We start from the raw sequence: 22244 nt of genomic DNA, 5'->3' as shown, positions 1-22244 counted from the left end.
AAAAGAATGAAGCATGCACGCTGCCCAGGCTCAAAGGGGAGGGGCTAGGGCGGGGCCTGCCCGACAGAGAGGCCCAAGCAAGGTGTCCATTCAGCAGGTGAGGATGCTGCCCAATGCCCTGGGCTCTGGATAGAGCTGGCTGGGACTCCTGCAGGACCTGGTCTCCCACGGGCCAAGGCAGGGTGCCACGCGGCTGACACGAGTGCCATCTGGAGGGTACCAGGATGCCAGTTCCGATAGGGCATTGGCTGTCCACGTGACAGAAACATCAAACCTGCGAAGGAAGTCTCCCAGCAGCCGCCCCGCCCCGGTGTACGCTCGGCTGGCCTTGTCCAGCCCGGGAGTGCCCAGCAGGAAACCAACTGTGCGGTTCTTCAGCATTCGATCGGATCGCAGCCAGTGCCCTGGATAAACATTAACCCCTGCGTAGCACGGAAGATGCCCCTCCCTGGTGCCCACCACTAGAAGGTGGTTCTGAAGTCCCCAGAGGAGGACGCGGCTGTCCACTTTCCCTGCAGAGGGCAGACACAGGCTGGAGGACACAGCTCACTGCTGTTCCCTTCTCACAGCGTCCAGTTTCCTTTTCCTGCCAGTTCCAAGCTCTGCTCTTATTGAAGTCCCAGACGAACACACCCCTGGGAAATAGCAGCGATTTTCTACAGAAGCAAGGAGGAAGCCTCTTTGTTTTTTCACTCTGCCAAGATTTTGATACTAGAAACCATTGTGTCTGGGACCAGCACTGTGGCGTGGTGCTGCCACCGTGGGTTAAGTGACCACTTGCGGTGCCAGCATCCCATACGGGGCTGGTTCGTGTCCTGGCAGCTCCACTTCCAATCCAGCTCCCTAATGATGGCCTGGGCCACTGCACCCATGTGGGAGACCTGGAGGAAGCTCCAGACTCCTGGTTTCAGCCTGGCCCAGTCTCAGCCATCGTGACCATTTGGGAAGCAGACCAGTGGATGGAAGATCAGTCTCTTCTTCCTCTGGTTAACGCTGCCTTTCAAATAAATACGTTTTTTAAACTATTATGCTCTCTTGGATGGGGACTTGTGTGTCTAAGTGCTCTGAGCCTCCAAGGCTCAACGCTGAGCGAGACTGGGAAGGGGATGGGTTGAGGGCTACCTGCTGGGGAGGCCCTGGGCCTGTGGCTCTGCCAGGAAGACTGGCTTCAAGGCCGTCCGATCTAAGTGGGATGTGCAGGTGGTGGTGGGGCTTTCTCTTCCTGTTCTCTCCCAGGGTCACCAATCTCTCAGTTTCCACGTCAAATTGTGACTACCTCTTTCTGCCTCTGGATTCCACTTTCTTTTTGAATCACCTGGAAATGTTACCACCCAGCAGATCCCAAGGGCCAGCAGGTCCTATGTGCGGAAGCCCACAGTGTGCAGGGTGCAGGAGTCTCCTAGCACTGCACGCTTTATCCCCAAGAACAGAGTCTGCGGCAGGCCTCGTGGTGCCTCCAAGCAACCCCCTGGGAGGGCTGACCTCTTCCCTGCTAGGCTGGCAGCTCTGGGAAGCCCCACATCTGACTCTCCGCATCACCCAATCCCCATGGGAATCCTGCTCCCACCCCACCCTGGAAATCCTGGGACCTGGGTGAAGGCAGCAGCTAAGGGTGCCCAAACTCTGCCTTGGGGTGGAAAAATGAACTGGCTCTGCAGGCTTTCTCATGGGAATTTTCATGGTTCTCAGCCTGTGGGGCCGAGGCCAGGACAGAGAAGCAGGGGTGGAGAGAGAGCAATGGAGCAGGGCTGAGGCCTGCACTCTTTCCAGAAGCCGTCAAACACGATCTCACGGAGTCACCCCTGCACGTCCACACAGAGCCCGACAGGTGTTCTGCACCAGCGTTCTCAACCCTTAAGAGGGAACTAAGGCCAGGGAGGTTTCCTGCATGTGCCAGGGAATAGCCAAGCGAGGATGAGAGCCTCTTTGATGTTCCAGCATCAATCCAGGGCCCTTTCCATACCAACATCCTAGTTTTCTGGTTGTTACACTAATGTTATGAACACTGCTCTCACCCTCCTGATTCCCAAATCACTGTGATGCCCTACAAAGGACAGCAGCTCTTTTCCTTGTGGCCCAGGGCTTGCGGTACAGCTGGGAGCATGCAGCAGCGTTCCAGGCCACAGGGGGCTCTCTGGCAGCACCGGGGGACCGTCCTGGTAGGAGCAGCTGTCTTGTGGGAGGAGAAGGGAGCCCCGGTGCCTGGGTCATTGGAGGAGCAGGGCAAGTGCATCTCCTGGGGTGGAGAGGAAGGCTGTGGAGGGCACTGGTCCGGCTGGAGCCATGGGCGCTGACTCAGGGCAGAGCTCCCAGGGCGCCATGGTTCATGGGGCAGGGATGGGAAGTCGAGAGGCCTCCCCTGAGCCCTGAGGGCAAGGTCAAGAAGAACAGCCCCTGCCTCTGAGCCGCGTCTCTTGCTCATCAGCACTCTGGCTACAGAGCCGGGCCAGAGAGGAGGAGGCTCCAGGGCAGAGGCTCTCAGGGGAGGCAGTGGTGTCCAGCAACTCCGTCACACGTGCTGGGTGAACGGACACTGGAGTGTGGGCTCCCCCAAAGCACAGCCTCCGTGCGTCCACACTCACATGATGGTCAGCCGTGGGCACGGGCCCCAGGGGAGTCCAGGGCAAGGCTCTGGGTCGCAGACAGAGAAGCCGCCCCCTTCCCCCACCGGCCCTGGCCTACCTTCCTCAGCTGGTCCTTCTCCCTGCTGTGGGCGTCCTCCAGGACCCTGCGCTCCGAGTGCGCCCTCTGCAGCTCCGTGCGCAGGCTCTGCACCTCCTCCTGCAGCTGCAGGCTGGCGTCCCCGTCCTGGCTCTGCTGGTAGCGCGCCAGCTCCCTCTTCAGCTTCTCCACCTCCATGGCGTGTGTGGAGGTGACCGCCGACAACTGCTCCGACAGGGTCTTGAACTCTTTGTTCTGGGGAGAACATTGGCAAACGAAGGGAGGGGGAGGAAGGGAAAGAGAGGGTTAATGGGCCAGGAGAAAGCATGAAGGCAATCAAAAAAAGGAACTTCCAAGGTGGAATTAAACCCTACAATCATTACACGCTCGAGTGCTTCCCTGGCATCGTCCTAACAAAGCTCTATTGTGGGCCTGGGAGAAGCAGAGGGGAGCGAGCCAGCTACGCTGACATTGAAGTGGTTCAAGGAGCTTGGAGTTCTTGGAGCGCGGGCAGCAGGTAGCTCCCTGTGGCAGGTGCACAGAGCCTCTGCTGGTTTTCGAGCTGCAGAAATGATGTAGCTACCTCCCTGGCTCTTTTACACGGAGCCCCTCCTGCCCTTGGACTTGCTGGCACAAAGAGCTGCAACCTAATCGCTGGTTCTGAGACAAAGGACCCCTTCAGCAGCCCCTCTTCCAAGGAGGCCTCCTCTCCCACCTGTTGGCCACAGCTGGCCCGCTCAGACTCTGACCCTGGAAACCGATGCCTGGCAGAACCCGCCCATGCTGCAGCCCTGCACACAAGGCATCCAGGCCCTAGTCCACCAGGCACCCTGCAGCCGTGAGGATGGGAGGCCCCCCCCCCCACCCCCCGTGCTCAGAGCTCCAGAGAGAGGGCTGGGGTCAAGTGCAAGTGCGAATCATGGGCAGAAACTGTGCAAGAGATGAGAGTGTCAGCTCGAAACGGTGAGCAGGGATGAGGAAGGAAGGGGTCTCCAAATAATCAAGCGACAAACAGGCATTGATTACGCTCCACAGCTGCACACTGCAGGAGCTCCAAGAGGAGCAGTGCCATTGGGGAAGACGCCCATACACCAGGGGCATCAGGAGTCGGTGATTAACTCACACAAGAAACTCAACCACACACAGAGCAGCAGGGAGCAGTCACAGGAAAGCTGTGGGGTCCCATACCGCACCACACACACTGTAGGACCTCACCACCGTGACCTGTGGGGCAGAGCCAGGTCCCCTCGACTCCCTGGGAGCCTCTCAGTGCAACCGATTCATCTTCACGCCTGGTCCGACTGCCAGCCTCACTCTCACGAACCACAAAGAAGGCTCCAGTTACACAGCATTGACCTAAAAACCCCAATACCTGTCTGTAGCACCCACTCTGGGCTCGGTCTCCACTGGAGGCTGAGGGCCTCCACACAGCTGGACCAACCACCCTCAGACCTCCTCTCTGCTCAGGGTTGGAAGTGGGGTACAACCCAGCTGTCTACCAGCAGTGGGGAGAAGCGCTGGGCTGAAGGGTCTCCAGGTGGAGCTGGCTGGGTATGGGAAGAGGCACCCGGGGTGGCAGGGACACCTGCTCTGGACAAAGATGACCCCTCAAGACCCCGAGGCAAAGTGCACTGTGTCTCGGGAACCCAGCTTTGCTGATACAGACCCTTCCCCCAGAGCCCAGCTGCATCCTGGACCTGCTGTGAATGTCTGGTCCACTCACCTGTGCTTCTGGGGCTCCCAGGTACTCACAGGTAAAGCAGAGTAGGAGTAACTCCACCTCCTGGCGTTATCATGAAGATCTCAGGAGATAAAGTGCTTGGCCAGGTGCCAGGCATGCAGACAGTGCTCAATAAATGCCAGCTATCATCATCAGAATGCTGCAGGAGTCCCTTGGAGAGACGCTCGGGAGTTTATGGGTGAGGAACCTCAAACTCGGGCAGCCCCTTGTTGTCATTGCACCCAAACATAATGGCAGGGTCCCGAGATGGACATCTGTGTCTTGGGTGAGTGACTTCAGAAGGGAAGACCCAGAAGGGTGCATCCCCACGCCTGTGGGCATCATGACCATGGAGCCCAGCCTGGCACAGGGCATGACTGGCAGGGGGCACTCCTCCCCCAGGCCCCCACACCCTGACTGTGATGGCCAAGTTCACAAAGCTGCTGAGCCTGTGTCATGCAGAGATACTGCCAGCCTTGTCCTACAACAGGAAGGACGCCTCCTGACACTAGGTGATTCCTAGACGGGCCCTGCTCCCCTTGCACTCCTCAGACCTCGCCCTACTCCTGCTGCAGAAGAGCACAGCTCTGCCCTCCGCTGGCAATGAGGATGCAGAGCAGGAACCCGGGCTCTGCTCTGTCATTGTTTTCAAAGGCTCAGGCAAGATCTTTTTCAGGTTGGAAATGCCCGGCTTTCCAAGACACACATCTGCTCCTCCAACCAATGACTCCAGGGGCTCTGCTGGTCCCTACAGCTCCGTTGGGTAACCAGAAAAAGCCCCTCTCCCGAGGTGCTGGACTCACTAGAGTTGCCCCTGTGAGTGGACAGAACGCCCCAGGGGTACACAGTTGGGAACCAAGAATATCCCTCCCTCAGGACAGCACTGGTGTAGGGCAGACTTGTGATCAAACAGAGCAGGGGCTAGCCCTCACTGGTCTCTGCTGCCAGACACCCTTGTCCAGTGTACAGCCTGCACAACCAGGGTGGATCCCAACTGATGCTCTATAGGCCAAGCGGGTGGAGGGAGGACAAGCAAACCATTAAAAGACCATCTGCTTGGTGAACAGCAGCAGCACACGCCCCCAACACCACAGCCATGAACAGGTGCTTACTGTGAGCGTCTGTTACTCATTCACTCCTCACTTGTAAATACTACTGAATACTATCCTCGCCCCCATTTCACAGCCAAGAAAGCTGAGGCACAGGAAGGCCACATGTCTGTGAGTTACACTATCTTTCAAACATATGAATGCCCTTTGTGAATCATAAAATATTAATTTACTAAGTGCCCAGTGAATCAAATCGATTTAAAAGCTACTGACCCAAATACACAGATTAGCATCCTATTTTTAAGATATACATATATAAATGTAACATTATATATATGTTTATGGGTATAAGAAACTTGATTCTTATTATAAAAAGAAATGTGTGAATTCAACTGGCTGAGTTACTCTATACGTGTGTTTGAACAAAGCAGACTGGCAGAGAGCTGAGTTTATGTGCTACAACATTGTGGCTGAAGGATGTCAGCCCAGGGCACTACACCAGGGCAACTGGACGAGGTGGCCCAGGAACCAGCACCATGTTTACTGCTAAAAAGGACACCATGAAGGCATGTGGATTATCGTGGGTCACGGAGCCCCACAGAGATAACACGTCAGCACCACGGACAGCTCCAACCCTCTGATTGATTTTGCTTTTCAAGAGCTCTGCACTGACCCTGTTTCTTATCTCTTGGGAATTCAGTGTTAAATTTGTGTCTTTTCTCCACAGCTATGTGCCCAAGACCTTGGGATATGAATCTGCTAACCTTACCCTGGCTTTATCTTTCAGTGCATCCCTTGCTGACTTCTTGACAGTGGGGATACTTTTTTTTTTTTAACTTTTATTCAATAAATATAAATTTCCAAAGTACAACTTTTGGATTACAGTGGCTTTCCCCCCCATAACCACCCTCCAACCCACAACCATCCCATTTCCCACTCCCTCTCCCATCACATTCTTCATCAAGATTTATTTTCAATTATCTTTATATACAGAAGATCAATTTAGTAGATACTAAGTAAAGATTTCAACAGTTTGCAAGTGGGGATACTTTCAATACCTCCCTCTCGAGGGGCCAGAGCCATGGCTCACTTGGTTAATCCTCCGCCTGCGGCCCTGGCATCCCATATGGGCGCTGGGTTCTAGTCCCGGTTGCTCCTCTTCCCGTCCAGCTCTCTGCTGTGGCCCCGGAAGGCAGTGGAGGATGGCCCAAGTGCTTGGGCCCTGGCACCCGCATGGGAGACCAGGAGGAAGCACCTGGCTCCTGGCTTCAGATCAGTGCGGTGCACCAGCCGTAGCGGCCATTTGGGGGGTGAACCAACAGAAGGAAGACCTCTCTCTCTCTCTCTCTAAAACTCTCTCTCTGTAACTCTCTCTCTCTAACTCTACCTCTCAAAAATAAAAAAAAAAAAACCCTCCCCTCGCTCAGGTGATTCTGCAGTGCAGCTAGGGGACAGGAACCCCGCTTTAGCCAAATCATGGCATGGGTGAATGTCTGGGCTGGAGGTCCCCTTGGAGGAACTCAAGGCCCGATTATGTCCAAGCTGGCGGCTCTGGCTACTACAGCTGAGCCAGCACCCAGACCTCTGTGCAGCTGGAACTCTGTGGCACATTTTGGCCTATGGAGCTCCTGACAAATGCCCGTCTCCTCCTGGCTTCAGAACCTTTTGCATCAACAGGGCAGCTACCTGCACTGTCTCCAGGAGTTACAGGAAAAAGAAACTCATTTACTTCCGAACTCCTTGCCCCACCTGCTAAAGGACCCAATCAACAAGCAGCCAATCAAGCACATCCTCCGACACCAGGCCACACCCCCACTGTAAGACACTGGCCGGTCCCCATGACGATGCCTTCTCCATGACCATGGCCCCTTGCCAAGGTAAGAGTCTCCCCTGCATTGAGGAGCTCTCAGTCCCAAGGGTCTCCCAGTGGGCAGAGACCCCACAGTTTTGTCAGAGGGTGCAGAACCTATCCCTTGACATCAAGTTTAAACCCAGCTGTGTTACAACATAGCCATATGACCCCAGACAGGCTACTTAACACCTCTCTGTGTCTCAGTTCCCTGGTTTTTAAAACAGGAACAATATTACCGTTATTCTCACATGGTTATGGTGAGGATTAAATGAGTCAAAATATAGGAGGGTGAGGCTGGCATACAGGCAAAGGAGACGTGGGGGCAGGAGGAAGCAAGGCCCCATCGCGCATCCTGACCCCCTCGCACGCAGGGTGCCCTGCACGGGGTGGCTGCCACCTGCCACTCTGCACAGATGCTCCAAGCAGGAAGCTTAGGGCCAAAAAGCTCTTTTTAAAAATAGGCCTTTGAATCTGCTTCTCTTTGATGCTCAGGCACGTGGATTGTAAAATACTTGATTTATTTTTATCCTCTCAAGGCAACTTTGGGAACCATCAATGTCAATGCAGAGCCCAACGGCTGGAAACCCAGGGTCAGCATGGCCGGCGGCTCCTAGGGCTCCTGGCAGGGGCTGGGGTCGGAGGCCGCTTGTCTGGAACGTTACCTGATGACATCTGACCATGCAGTGCCCTTTCTGGCCATCCACCAGCAACCACACAGTACTAACCACACCATGGTGTTTTTGGGTTTGCGTAGAACAGCCAGTGCCGGACCCACCCTCCTCCTCTGCACTCTCTGTCCCTCGGAGCAGGTGGGCCTCCCTCCCTGACCTGGGGCATCACCGCAGGCGGACAGGGCACAGGGACTGAGTGTGTTCTCCCCTGGGCTGGGGCTTTCTGTCTTGCATCCCCGTGAAGCAGCCCAGGCAAACAAGGCATCCTGCAGGACTCGCCCAGAGAGGAGACAGCCAGGGTGACAGTCACCGTGCAGAAAGCCTGCTGTGCGTCAGGAGGGGGAAGCAGGGGCCTCCTGCTGCCGTCCGTGCACTGCTCCTGGGATCTTGTTCAGGGCAGCCCATCCAGGTACAAGGTGGCTCATTTACTGCTCTTCCCAGGTGGGGTCACAAGCAGCTTAAAAACCACCCCCCAGTGCAGAACAGGCTGTCAAAACACTGGCCTCCAAGGCCATGCCTGGTGGCCCCAACTCTAACTCCTTCTCTTTCTCGCCACTCCCCTCCCATCTCAGGAGCCATCGGGAACCTGCTGGGGCACTGCAGAACCATTTAGGGTCCTGGGGTCACCATAACACCCGACATGAGCCAAGGAACCACAAATCTACTTTAGACCCTGGGAACCCAAGTCACAGGAAAGAAGGCATTGGCCATGGCTGGGTTAAAACAAGCACCCCTCCCACCGCCACTGTGGCTGTGGGGTCAGACCCAGGTTCTAGCACTTTCTAACCTTGACCCTGGAAAGGAACTTACTGTGCTTGACCCAGAGTTTCCTCAGCTATGAGAGCACCCCCACGGCGTCGTGAGGACCAAGCGAGGCAGCAGAAAAGCACTGATCGTGGGGCTTGGTGCCAGGCAGGTGCTCAGAAACAAGAGGGGACCGGAAGCTGCTGGCCTCACTGGCACACGAGTCTGCCCTTGAAAGACAGCACCCAACCATGCCAAAGCCACTGTGTGCACTGGAACCGTCAGGTTCTGCAGAGGATGAGGGATGGCCACCGGCCCCCCAGGGGGGCACAAGGACATGGGCACCCACTTGTGTGAACCAACAGGCCTGTGCTTATGTGAATTCCGTGTAGTAATCTGTCCCCTCCCCGAGTGGAAACTCAGAGGACAAATGCCCCGACTCAATAGTACTGGTAACGTTTTTCTACTGCATCCCAGGGCCTTCCAATGTGTTAGAGCATTCAGTTTTCTTATAGCCCCATTGTAGAGACAGGAAAACTGAGGCTCAGAGTGGTTAAGTCACCCACTCAACTTTCAAGCAGCAGAGCTGAACCTGAATGGCACTAATTCAGCAGTGAATGCCATTTCCAGCACCCAGTGGGACAGAGAGGCAGCAGGGCAGAGTGGTGATGGGCACGGGCTCTGGAGCCAGCAGCCAGGGCCCCACCACTGTCACCTGCATGTGACTCTGTTATGGGGAGCAGACAACCTACCACGGGCAGAGCGCTAGCTCCGTGCCCTCCATCAGCACCAAAGGGCAAGGCTTGGGCACTGCACCAGCTCCCCGTCACTGCCATAACCGATGGCCTCAGCCTACTATCTTGCACATCTGGGTCAGACGTCCAGGTGGGGTCAGCAGGGCTTGTTCATTCTCGAGGCTCTGGGTACCTTTCCCAGCTTCCACAGGTGCCTGCACACCCGCAAAACTCTGCCTACCCCTGCCCCTCCAGCCTCGTCAGGAGGAGCCCCGTGATGACATCAGGCCCACCAGGGCTGTCCTCTCCTCTTGTGACACTTAATCAGAGTCCCCGGTACCACGGGAGGTTACACCCCCCATCCCCCCCAGGGACTGGGGACTGCATCACTAGGGGGCACTTTTCTGCCTATGCGGTCAGCAACTGTCTCACCATCAGTCTCTGGCAGGTGCAGCGCCCCAGGAAGCCGTGAGTCTCTCTCGGCCATGCCCGGGCGCTGCGCCCCGGGGCAGAGCCCCTGCCGCTCACCTGGTCGTCGATCTTCCGCTGCAGCTGCACCACCTTGTTCTCCATGCCCACGTTGAGCCGCTTCAGGTGCTCCGCCGAGCGAGCCTCGATCTTGAGGGCCTTCAGCTCCCGCTTGGCCTTGAGCCTCCGGAAGGCACACTGCATGACGATGGCCGCGGCCCGCAGCTGCAGGAAACGCCTGCGCGCCCTCCAGCCTCGCACGTGCTTCTGGATGACGGTGGCCTTGTGCTCCATGAGGACCTGGCAGGGGACAGGCACACCCCCCCACCTCCATGAGTTTGCATCATGGGATGGGGCAGGGGGAGCCTCTGTGACTGCTGGAAGGCCTGGGGAACCAAGGGCAGCCTTGATCTTAGGAGGTACACAGTGCACCTGCCCCGGAGACTTGAGGCTTTGAGGGCTGCTTGCTTAAGGCACAGATTTTAACTCGGCTCTGCAACCCACAAGCCCACAGGGACTCGACTCAAATTTTCCAGCTCTGTTTTACTGGTTAAGGAGCCACCATCCGAAACTCTCAATGATGAGGGGCCTATGGACCACCCAGTTGTTCTCCTCCCATTTAACAGCTGTGGACGCCATCCAGGGGCTGGAGAGCTGGAAGATGAAGTGGTTTGTCCTGTGAGAGGCCACAATGAGTTCCTGGTTTACTATGATGAACTGAGCTTCCAATTCCCTGGGCTTCGGTTTTCCTAATTAACTACCACTAAGGGAAAGCATCATGGACGTTCTCCCCCCACTTCTCTGCTTAATAAATGCTCGTGGAGCAGAGTTAACAAGCAAGCACGCACAGATGGAACACGCCCAGTGCTGCAGCTGCCCGAGCCGGGAGTCCCACCTAGTGCCAGCGCCTCGCGTCTGCTGCCCCCTGCTGGCTGCCTCCAAACCTGCCCCTGTCTCTCAAGAGTTCACAGAGCCTTCTCCCACTGGCTGAATGTCTCCATGCACACACCAAATTAGTGATTGACTCCTGCTATTTAGAAAATCACATCTCTTACTGTAGAAGAGGAGGTTTGCTCAGAGAAACAAGACTTTGAGACATTCTCTCCCGATTCACTTTTCCATTCGGTGCTGTGCTCAGTGGTGTCTGTGTAACCTGGCCGTGCTGGCGTGTCCTGACAGAGGGCTCTCAGCCTCACCGGGACAACACCAAGAGCAACACCAGGCAGGAAGAAGTGGGGCGCCCTCCCTAACTCTCCTTGCCATGGGCCGGGATCCTCACCCAGCAAAGGGAGGGGCCAGGCCTGCTGACGGTCAGCGTCCCTTCCTGAACGCGCCCAAGACTGGGCCCTGCAGCTGCCTGACACGGGCCCCCAGGCAGATTCAGCTTCTGTGAGCCGCTCAGGTCTCCAGGGGGTACATGACGTCCACTCTTCCTCTCTTTGGGGCTTTGGAAATAACCCATTGAGAGCAGAGCCGTGAAGTGCCTGGTGAGCTGGGAGTTCCCAACAAACGCCCACACCAGTGGCCGTGACCTGATGCAACCTAAAGCATGAACCAGCGGCCTGCAAGTCCCTCCTGGGGGCAGCTCACCTGGCGGTAGATTCTGCGCACGAACATGGCCCGAGCGAAGGCCTGGATGACGATGGCAGCCCTGCGCACATGCTGGTAGGCCAGGCGTGCCCTCCGCATGCGGTACTGTTTCTGCAGCACCACGGCCGCCCTGGTCCTCCGCAGGTGCTCGGCCAGCCTGGGGGAGCAGAAGGCAGCACAGGTCAGGCTGGCCCACAAGATGCAGAGTCGTCCACAGCGCACGCCCCTCCCTTTGGGGCACTGCCTGGACATCCCCAGGCCAAGACAACTCTTGCCACCCTCATCAAACCCAGTGATGGCTTGGGCACGTGACACTCGGGCTCACTCCCTTTCCACAAGCTTCCATTCAGGGTGACCCTGCCCTCCTCCTCCGTGATCCTCATGCAACCAACTCATCCATGACTTCACCCTCAGCACTCCATGTCACCGTCCCTCTGAGCTGCGCCAGCGAGGCACCCTGCATCCGGCTCGGGCCTGGCCCAGCAGGTGCTGGCAACATTTGCAGAATGACTGAAACCTTCCTGGGTCCACACCGCTGCCTCCCTGGCTCCTCACCCGCCTAGCCCTTTTCCTGAGGACGCCCTGGATGCACACATTGCCTCCCCCTTTTGTTTCTGCAGTCCCTACCTCACCTCCCACGAGAGCCCGTCTGACACTTTCCGCCCTTCCGAAGGCTCTGGTTTGGCTTCAAGTTCACTGCTCCAAGTGCTCAACTAGACTCAACGTGAAACGCCAGAAAGGACCTCAGAAGTCACTTTGTGCGGCCCAGAGGCAGTGACCCGCCCCGTGCACACACCGCCTGCTCGTTGAATGCACCTGCTTCATGCGCGGGCTCTGCTGATCTGCAGACAGCAAACTCCCCCCAGGGAGAACACGGGCCAGCACCGATTCGCAGCTCACTGCCAGCCTGGGAGACCAAGGCAGAGCCCCAGGCACAAGGGCCCGTGACTGCGATCTGACGAGTCGGCAAAGCCTGCCGGGAGTCACTCGGCGTGGACATCACCGCCAACGCTCCCCTCCTTCCTGCTGCTGTGCAGCTCATCTCGCGACAGCTCGCAGGTGGCTGCTGGCGTCTGTCCTCTCTGCTCTTGCTTGCATAAACAGCTATGGCCAGCTCACGAGGGCTCGAGGAGGGCAGCGCTCTAACGTTAGGACACAGGGCACCTGCTTGGGCTTGGAGCCTGGGGGCTCTCTTGTTCTTGCTTTTTATTTCTCGCAGAGATGACCAAGCTGTGAACCACTCGTGAACCTCAGCTTACCAATGGGAGACTTCATGGTGGTTACGGTCACGTCTCCAAGGAAATTCTCCTCCCTGGGGACAGCACTGACCTTGAATCAGGACTCAGCCCAGCTCACATAACTGCTGGAAAGGCCCGGGGGGGGGGGCATCTCACCAGGGGCTGTGTCCCCTACACCTGCGTCGGCGGGCACGGCTGCAGCCGCCCTAGCATGTCATCAGCCTGGACGCAGTGGTGGAGAGCGCTCCCCTGGGTGGCACCGCGCTGGCAGGTGAGCCTGCCTGGTGCCCCTGTTCCAGGTTGCTGCTTCTGCTTTGACAGGTCATCCTCCCTGTGCTGGAATGGCACAACAGCCCCTAAGGGGGACCTTGGTTCCCAGCTCCAGGGGCTTCTGAAATGCGTGCACAAGCCGTTAGGCTGAGCGCCCATGAGCTGCGACGTGAAGGCCGCATCTGAACCTTTTCCTAGGAGAGCTTTCCTCCCCTTGCACCCCCATGAGCTTTGGGGTTCAGGCAAAGGCCATATGGCAAAATCAGCTGGTCCTAGCTTGGTGCAGGTGGGATGGGGACAGACGGGGCACTGGAGTCCTGGGAAGTAGACCTGCTCCCTAAGGCGAGGAGGGCAGCTACGGGATGGGCAGGGACAAGACACCACAGGGCCTGGAGGCAGCCACTCTAACCATGGGGGTAAGAGCAGCCGTGCCCGTCTCCCTACCCCAGCCACTCCCCACCAGGGCTCACCTGCGGGCCAGGTATCCTCGGCAGTACCTCTGCAGGGTCAAGGTTGCCCCCTTCAGCCTGCGGTATTTCACCTTCTGCAGCCAGCCGCGGACGGTTTTCTGGATCATGATGGTGGCTGCCCGGAACTTGTCAGCTCGCAGCTTCTCCAGGTAGGCCACCTGGCCTGCCCGGAAGAAGATCTTGGTGCGGCCGAACTGGAACTTGTCGGGATCCTTCACAAGGCAGGGAGTCGCCGGTGAGCAGCGAGGCCACGCGCCCCACACCACCCCGGGACAGAAGCCCTTGCCCGATTCCACAGGCCGCTCCCCTGCAGACACAGGTGAGCCCCGAGTATTCAGTTAACAGACACCAAACCCCGTCCCGGGTGGCAGGCTCTGGGCTTCGCTGTCTAGGATGTGGTAGGGAACAAGACACCTGCTCTCAAGGAACCAGCACTATGGCGAGGGCAGGCAGACAAGTGCACGACACTACACTCTCCGGTGAGGATGGGGACCAGGAGGCAGGGGAGGCGAGACTAAGGCAGGTGCCACTGTCAAGGTGACATCTGAGCACAGACCTGAGTGAACCGAAGGAGGCAAGCGTGGAAACACAAGGGGAGGAGCCTCAGAACAGCAGGTGCCAATGCCCTGCGGTGGCAACAAGCTGGGTGTGACCCAGGGCTGGAGACCCAGGACGGCCGGCTACGGGGAACGGAAGGCGGGTGGTGGAGCTGCCAGTCGCCAGGGGCCTTGAAGGCTGCAGCGCAAAGTCAGGATGGGAGTGACAGCAAAGCTGGGAGCAAGGGAATGACCCGATCTGGTCTACATTTTTTAAAAAGGACTCCTTATGCTATGGAAAACAGCGTGGAGACTCTTTAAAAACCTAGAGACAGAACTGACATGTGACCCAGCAATCCCACTATGGGGTATACGTGCAAAACAGTCACTGAGTCAGAGGCCTGGTCTGTGTTTGTAACAACCAACACATAGAATCCACCATGGTGTCCATCATCAGATGAACAGATGGAGAAAATGCAGCATGTATGTGTACCTGTGTATATACGTGTATACACTCATACAATGGATTCTACTCGGTCATAAAAGAGAAAACGAAGCTCTGTCATTTGCAGCAAAATGGGTGGAACTGGGAGACATTGTATTCAGGGAAGTAAGCCAGACAGAGAGAGAAGACGGCATGTTCTTCCTCATGTGTGGAAGCTGAAAAAAGCCACAAACCACAATGTGAACCAGGACAGTCATTACTAGAGGCTGTGGAGTGACCAAGTTCCTCCAGCTGCCCAGCTCAGCGCCGTGAGCGGAGTTCACAAGGACCGGGTGTGCGTCTATCAGTGAATGGAAGGGGCCTCCATGTTCCACACGCAAAGGGGAGTGGGCATCACGCCACTCTGATCACCACACGTGGCACACATGTACCAAAAGGTCACAAGGTAGCCCATAAACATGTACAGCTATTAATTTAAAAAAAAAAAAAAAAACTATCCTCAAATGATCACATAGCAGCCCACACAGTAACAGACGGCAATCAACCTCCCACCCCAAAAAAGTATTATAGGAGGTTTCTCTGCACCTGCGGTCACAGCCTGAGCTGCACCTGCTACAGCGAAGTCAGCCCACTCTTCCTGCTGGGACGGAACACTGGGACAGCCCATCCACGGCGGCGGAAAGCTCTCTCTACACCAACGGCCACTTAGCTGGCTCGCTGGCAGGGCCACACGTTCTCAGAGACTAACTGTGCACAGTCAGACTGCATCGGTGGGCATGGTTTCTGAGTTAGTCCACTGCAAAGGCTTAGACAGCCTGCTCATCAGTGGGAGGAAGGGCAGCCGTGCCCAGTAGGCCCCACATATGGGTGCATCAGAGGCCCAGCACTTGGCCCTGCCAGCTGAGGCAGTGGGTAACGCAGGTGGAAGGTGACCCCAGCAGTCTGACCCGGGTCCCTCTACCGTATCCGCTGCTTGGAAGTAGAGGTTCTGCTATTAACCTCAGAGAAGTGTGGCACAGGACGAGCCCCAGAAGGCAGCCACAGGGTACAGCGGGCTGTGCACAGGCCTGGGCCGCACACCAGGCAGCCAGCTCCCGGGAGCAGTGAGGACAAGCTCGCCTGGTGCCTCCTCTTCACCGAGAGCAGCCGCACATGAGCAGATTTCTCTTCTCACCCATGAGAAACGCTATGCTAAGATGTGGACCCTGACAGGTGAACCACGCAAAAATCTCAACCACCTGGAGTGCAACCAACCAACCACAAGCCTCAATTATCCAGACCATCGCCCCACTGTGAGAAAAAACAGAGGGGGTGGGGGGAGTGAGGCAAGGGGCTCCCCATTGTTTAAAGGGAACTTTAAGACTACATATGCGGCTGGTGCCATGGCTCACTAGGCTAATCCTCCGCCTTACAGCGCCGGCACACTGGGTTCTAGTCCCGGTTGCCCCTCTTCCAGTCCAGCTCTCTGCTGTGGCCCACGAGTGCAGTGGAGGATGGCCCAAGTGCTTGGGCCCTGCACCCCATGGGAGGCCAGGAGAAGCACCTGGCTCCTGCCTTTGGATCAGCATGGTGCGCCGGCTGCAGCGCGCCGGCCGCGGTGGCCATTGGAGGGTGAACCAATGGCAAAAGGAAGACCTTTCTCTGTTTCTCTCTCTCACTGTCCACTCTGCCTGTCAAAAACAACAACAACAACAACAACAACAACTACATATGCCTCGAGTGCACCATCTTGCACCGTCTACAGCCACAGACGTGAGCAGCCAAGATGGGCAGAAGACAAACCACCACCCCAAACCCTGATGGCTCACCAGGCAGCCAGTCCGGGTAGACTTTCCTGGCAAAGTCTCAGCTAAAATTTGAAATCCTTGAAGTAACTTTTTTTTTTGACAGGCAGAGTGGACAGTGTGAGAGAGACACAGAGAAAAAGGTCTTCCTTTACCGTTGGTTCACCCTCCAGTGGCCGCTACAGCCAGCGCGCTGCATCCGGCACACTGCCCTGATCCGAAGCCAGGAGCCAGGTGCATCTTCCTGGTCTCCCATGTGGTGCAGGGCCCAAGCACTTGGGCCATCCTCCACTGCACTCGTGGGCCACAGCAGAGAGCTGGACTGGAAGAGGGGCAACCGAGACAGAATCCGGCACCCCAACCGGGACTAGAACCCGGTGTGCTGGCGCCACAGGCGGAGGATTAGCCTATTTTTGAGTCATGGTGCTGGCCTGAAGTAACTCTTACATCACCTTCCCCAAAGGATGACTTTTGCTATGACCTAGTCCCTTGAGACAGTGACAGCCATCTGCTACAGTCGCTGAGCTCCGGCAGCTATGGAAGCACTTGAGGACCTGCCTCTCCTAAAAGGCCCCCAACAGCTCTGCTTTTATAGCTCTGCCAGGTGAGATTCCAGTGTAAAACCTGCTGTGTTATTTAAACTGTGGAAACGAGCAGAGCCTCAGGCTGGGTGTGCAAACAGGCAAGACCCCAGCAGTGCAGCCATTTGCCCCTCTGCCGACTTCCGGGCTATACTTGGGCTCCGGGGGTCAGGCAGGCTGAGCTATGGAGCCCCTGGGGAGTCTGGGAGCTCCTGGGACAGCGGCGTGCAGCCACCCCAGCGAGCTGCATGAAGAATTCCATCTCCTGCAGGTGCAGAGTGCTCTGGCAGGTTTAGTAAGGGATGTGGGGAAACGGGCAACAGCTCAGAGGTTCAATGGGCAGAACACTACCACCACCACCACCACCACCACCGCTGCCGCCGCCGCCGCCCACAGCCCACCCCTCGCACCTTAAGGAGGTCCTGCAGGACAGCCTTGCAGACGGCTTTCTTGTCCGTGTTGGCCAGCTCCCTCTTCGCGACCAGCACCCGGTACCGGTTGAAGAAGTCGTGGTAGGCCCACCTGCAGGGAAAGCAAAGGGGCGACAGGTGACACCCTGCTGGGGAGGGGAAAGGTCTACTGGGAGCCTCCGCAGGCTTGTATCAGACAGGAGTCCTTCTCAGAATGGAACAAACAGCCCCAGGGGCATCCTGTTCTCCCTACAGGCCTCCCCGAGTCCCAGGGTGCTGCGCATGCCTGCAGGTGCCACCGGAGGACCCAGGGAGAAGTGGCTCCCGTGGCACCACCCAGAGAAGGGGCCAGGGTCTCCACCCAAGCATGCGGAGTTCTCTCTACCGCTGCTGAAGCCGCCAGGGCCTTCCCTGGAGAGCAGCTTTGCTTTTCAGAGTGTGTGTGTGTGTAATTTGAAAGAGTTACACACAGAGAGAAGGAGATGCAGAGAGGAGGAGAGGGAGAGAGAGAGGTCTACCATCTACTGTTTTCACTCCCCAAATGGCTGCAACAGCCAGAGCTCTGAAGCCAGGAGCTTCCCCCAGGTCTCCCATGCGGGTGCAGGGGCCCAAGGACTTGGGCCATCTTCTACTGCTTTCCCAGGCCATAGAGTGCTGGATAGGAAGTGGGGCAGCTGGGATTCAAACCAGCAGCCATATGGGATGACGGTACTGCAAGCAGCAGCTTTAAACACTACATCACAACGCTGGCCCCTTCAGTGTTTTTAAGACTTATTCCTTTATTTGAGAGGCAGAGTGACAGAGGAAGGGGCAAACAGAAAGATCTTCCATCTTCTTGTTCCCTCCCCAAATGGCTGTAATGGCTGGAAGTCAGGAACTTTGTCCGGGTCTCTCACATGGGTGACAGGGACCCAAATACTTGGGCATCTTCTGTTCCCTTCCCAGGCACGTTAGCAGGGAACTGGATTGGAAGTAGAGCAGCTGGGACTTGAACCAGCACTCTGATCTGGGATGCCAGCATTGCAGGCAGCAGCTTAACCCACTGTGCCTCAATGCTGGTCCATTTTCTTCTTTCAGAATGAATACTGCTCATTGTAAACTGTTTTTTAATGCCAAAAAGAACACATTAGCAAATAACACATGGTCATATCCTAGCCCCCAGATGACACTGTTCAGATCTGGGTACGATTTAGAAGGAACCATTTTCCCCACAAAGGTTCATGATCTTCTCTGACCATGAGAGTAACCAGGCCCACTGGAGGGACAACACCAGCACATGGGGACACATGGCCCCATCCCCCAGGGAACGCAGCTCGGCTTACAGAGGGGTCCTGGCCTGTGAGGAGGTCTCTACTTAAGCAAACGGGCAAATTCCCCGCTTTCCAGGCAGGTCTACCCCTTCCTCACTCCCTTGACGCTCCCAGATTCCCAGCTCAATTTTGAGATGTTCACACACTCCCCACAGTGTCTCAGGCTGTGAGGCAGCACAATCCCTACCCCAACGAGGCTGAACTTCCAACCTAGACCCCTGTGAAGGTCACGTCAGCCTGGCCCCCCGGGGCCGAGGGCCACAGCCTGCTCCAGCTCCTGCTGCCCAAGGCCACGAGGCAGTGCACACATGCCACCTTCAGGGTCCACGCTCGGCAGCGCTCACTGGGATATGGCTTAGGGGCTGGGTCGAGACCGTGCACCTGCTACTCCCCCCGCACCGTGGCCTCACAAGGGCTCCATGGCCTCAGTGCAGAGGAATGGGCCGGACCCCTCCTCCGGGAGCTCTGTGCTTTCTAAGAGTCCTTCAGGAATCTTCTCCCGGAAGCAGCGAGGGCCGAGGAGCGTGAGGCAGCCCTGGTGATGGAAGGGACACCCCGTGCGTGGGCAGCAGGTTCTCCAGAGGTGAGGGCCCGACCTGGAACCCCACAACCTATACCCCAGGCCTGGGGGTGCCTGGGACCATCCCCTCCCTGCTCCTCGGGCGAGCAGAGCAAGCCTGAGCGCCTGGCCCTCTTCCCGTCCCCGCTTCCTCACCAACCTCTCTCTTGGTTTGGTGGCAAACACAGGGCCTCTGAGAAACGATGAGGCTTAAAGCCAAACAGCAGAGCGACGCTCTCCCTTCTTCCTTATCTCTATGTAAAGTGGCTGGTTGGAGGTTACCAAGCCTTTCCCTCCACCAAGTTTTTAACTTAAAAATAACAGCTTCACTATGGCATAACTCACATGCCATAGTTCACTTTCCAAGCAGGCATCTCAATCGTTCTTACTCTGTTTGCCAAGTCGTGTGACCATCCTCCAGCAGGACATTCCAGAACATTCTCGGCACCCCCAAAGGAAACCCCACAGGCGTAGGCACTCACACCTCACTCTGCCCTCCTTGCTGACCCTGGTAACTACTCATCTCCTCTATGCCTCTGCCTTAGTGGTCTGTCTACCGCAAAGCTGTCAGCCCAGGAGAACAAGTGTACGTGCCCTGCTCCACAAGCTCCTGGGCAGCGGGGACCCCCTTGGGGAGGTAGGGTGGGGGTGCCTGCAGCTCACCTAGCTGACACCTTTTCTGCCCCTCCAGCTGTAGAGTGGGTGTGACCCAGACCACAGAATTACTGGTCAGCCCTAGCAGGCAGCTTTACAAATGGGAGCAGCTCAGGTCACTTGCCGGGCTAAATGCTGCTTTAACGATTTTAATCACACACAATCAATGGCAGGGAAACTCCATGCCCAGATAGATCCTTGATGGACTGAATCCCAGAGGCCTGGGAAAGAGCCAGAGATGGCGACCTACAATCAGATGTGCAGGGTCTTCTAGGTATGTGCCCATGCTGCCGAATTTCCCCAGGGTCTTCCTGCCCCAGTCCCCAAGCCTTCAACACAGATCCACCCGTTCTACCCACACTCCCAAGTAGCGCGAGATGGAGCTGAGGAAGACGCAAGTGGAGCAATGCCCAGAGAAGGGGCTGCTAAGCGTCTCCTCCCTGCTCCATGCCCAGCTGTCAACATCTGGCCTCGTGATGCGGTCTCCAGAGCCCCTCCTGGCAGGCGCCCCCCTCCCATGCAGCGACTGCGCACTTCTCACATTCGGCATTTGAGGTTATTTGCGTACTCACTCATCTTAATTCTCCCTATAAGTTTTTTTTTTAAACTTAATTTTGTTTTTTAAAGACTTTTTTTTTTTTGACAGGCAGAGTGGACAGTGAGAGAGAGAGAGAAAGGTCTTCCTTTGCCGTTGGTTCACCCTCCGATGGCCGCCATGGCCAGCGCGCTGCGGCCAGCGCACCGCGCTGATCCGATGGCAGGAGCCAGGTACTTATCCTGGTCTCCCATGGGGTGCAGGGCCCAAGTACTTGGGCCATCCTCCACTGCACTCCCTGGCCACAGCAGAAAGCTGGCCTGGAAGAGGGGCAACCGGGACAGAATCCGGAGCCCCGACCGGGACTAGAACCCGGTGTGCCGGCGTCGCAAGGCGGAGGATTAGTCTAGTGAGCCGCGGCGCCGGCCATTTCTCCCTATAAGTTTGTGATTTCACTCTGGAAATAATTAAAGCAGCATTTAGCTGGGTTGAAAACCTTAAACACTTCTAATTTGAAAACCTTCCTGCTGACAGACCTGTAAGTCAAGGAGAGTCCAAGAATGGGGACAAGACTGCAAAGACCTCGCAGGCCAGCATGGGAAGGGCTCGGGGCATAGCATGCCCGATACAGAAGCCTGGATCGGACGCCAGCCAGCGGTGTCCAGCAGGGATGCCTCACCCCTCCCACCTGGGCAGTGGGAGCAGCATCGCCCAGTGCACACACAGTCCTCCAGGGCTCGCAGCCGGGGAGGCCACGGCATGGAGCTTCTGACAAGCTGCAAAGCTTCCAGGGATCTGCCCGACTCCCCCACGCACCCCTGCCCCAAGGAGAAGGTGCGGGAGAGGCCAAACGTAGGAAAGGCTGCAGGGCTCCTGGGAGAAGGCAGACTCCCCACTGGGCAGCGGGACGGCTTGGGCGGGTGTTCTCCCAGAGACACAGGGTTAGCTACGGAAGTGCTGTGCTCAGAGCCCCTAACCGAGGCCTTTCACTTTCCCAGGGCCTCAGAGGCAAAGCTGCCTCCCTGTTCCCTCTCACAGCAGGGCCTCCAGAGACGCAGTGCAGTGCCAAGACGACGACTTTCGGATGTGACAGGGATCTTGAGATGCAAGTGGCCCAGACCCTGTCAAAATGGGAAGTCCCCTGGTGGGGACCACGGGCTGTCCGGGCATTTCCTTGTGGCTGCCACAATGGAGTCTGTCTCTCTGGTGGCATCTGAGCAATTCCCAGTGAGCCTCACGTTACAGACCTGCTTGGACATGGGTCAGCTTCCCTGCTGGACCTGGGCCGCCTCTGGCCAGGGCTTCTCTTCCAACAGCTGTAAACTACCCAGCACTTATCAACCAGTGCGGTATCTTCAGACCTGGGTTTAAGAACCGTATTTTCCTGATCATGCCAGTGGCTGAAACCCCCAGGGTCAACTGTTGCTTTTGACCAGTGTTGCTCCACGAGGGAGCTACTGGCCTTGGGGGCAGCAGCAGCACCACACAACACAGGACATCTGGCCTCTTCGGACCATCTCTCCCACCCCCCTGTTCCATTCACTGAGACATTTAAAAGGCACATTTAACACACTTGCAAAATGCTTTAAAACAGCCAACCTTGAGAACAAATGGAGACTACCACCTGCCTCTACAGCATGGCCCCTTCCCCACTGGGCCAGGCCTCACCAGGTGACCCTGGAAACCCCTGTCCCACCCTCAGTTCTGCACTGCTGCTCACTGTCCCGGAGGTGTCTCCTAACCCCATTCCTGGCTGCTCGTCCATTCCTTTCTCTCCACCCACCCTAAGTCTGAGCCCAAGCCCAGCTCCTGTGCTCTGTGGAGTCTTAGCAATCCCAATCCCAATCCCAATCTGCTCTCCCTGGATTCTGACTCCCATGCTGGGGGGCTTAGCTGAGCGCCCTGAACTTCGACGTCATGCTTCCTCTGCTAAAGGAATGTGCCTGTGGGCTGCTAGGGAGCA

At 56.9% G+C, this 22244-nt stretch overlaps 1 protein-coding gene across 2 annotated transcripts in view; it reads right to left on the bottom strand.

The window, feature by feature from the left end:
- MYO5B (myosin VB) overlaps positions 1 to 22244 on the bottom strand; it is a 329807-nt gene that overhangs the window by 64611 nt on the left and 242952 nt on the right. For both annotated transcript variants that reach the window (XM_070050187.2, XM_089305758.1), the window contains exons 18-22: positions 17224 to 17335; positions 13468 to 13679; positions 11490 to 11646; positions 9960 to 10199; positions 2683 to 2916 (exon numbers count right to left, since the gene is read on the bottom strand). In XM_070050187.2, coding sequence (XP_069906288.2) covers positions 2683 to 2916; positions 9960 to 10199; positions 11490 to 11646; positions 13468 to 13679; positions 17224 to 17335 — 955 coding nt within the window. The remainder of the gene's footprint in view (positions 1 to 2682; positions 2917 to 9959; positions 10200 to 11489; positions 11647 to 13467; positions 13680 to 17223; positions 17336 to 22244) is intronic.

Source organism: Oryctolagus cuniculus, chromosome 10 (genome assembly GCF_051225735.1).
Source record: "Oryctolagus cuniculus isolate XC-2025 breed Fujian yellow rabbit chromosome 10, ASM5122573v1, whole genome shotgun sequence".
Taxonomy (NCBI): Eukaryota; Metazoa; Chordata; class Mammalia; order Lagomorpha; family Leporidae; genus Oryctolagus; species Oryctolagus cuniculus.
Note: the sequence above shows the minus strand (reverse complement) of the source record. Positions and strands in the feature narration are given on the sequence as shown.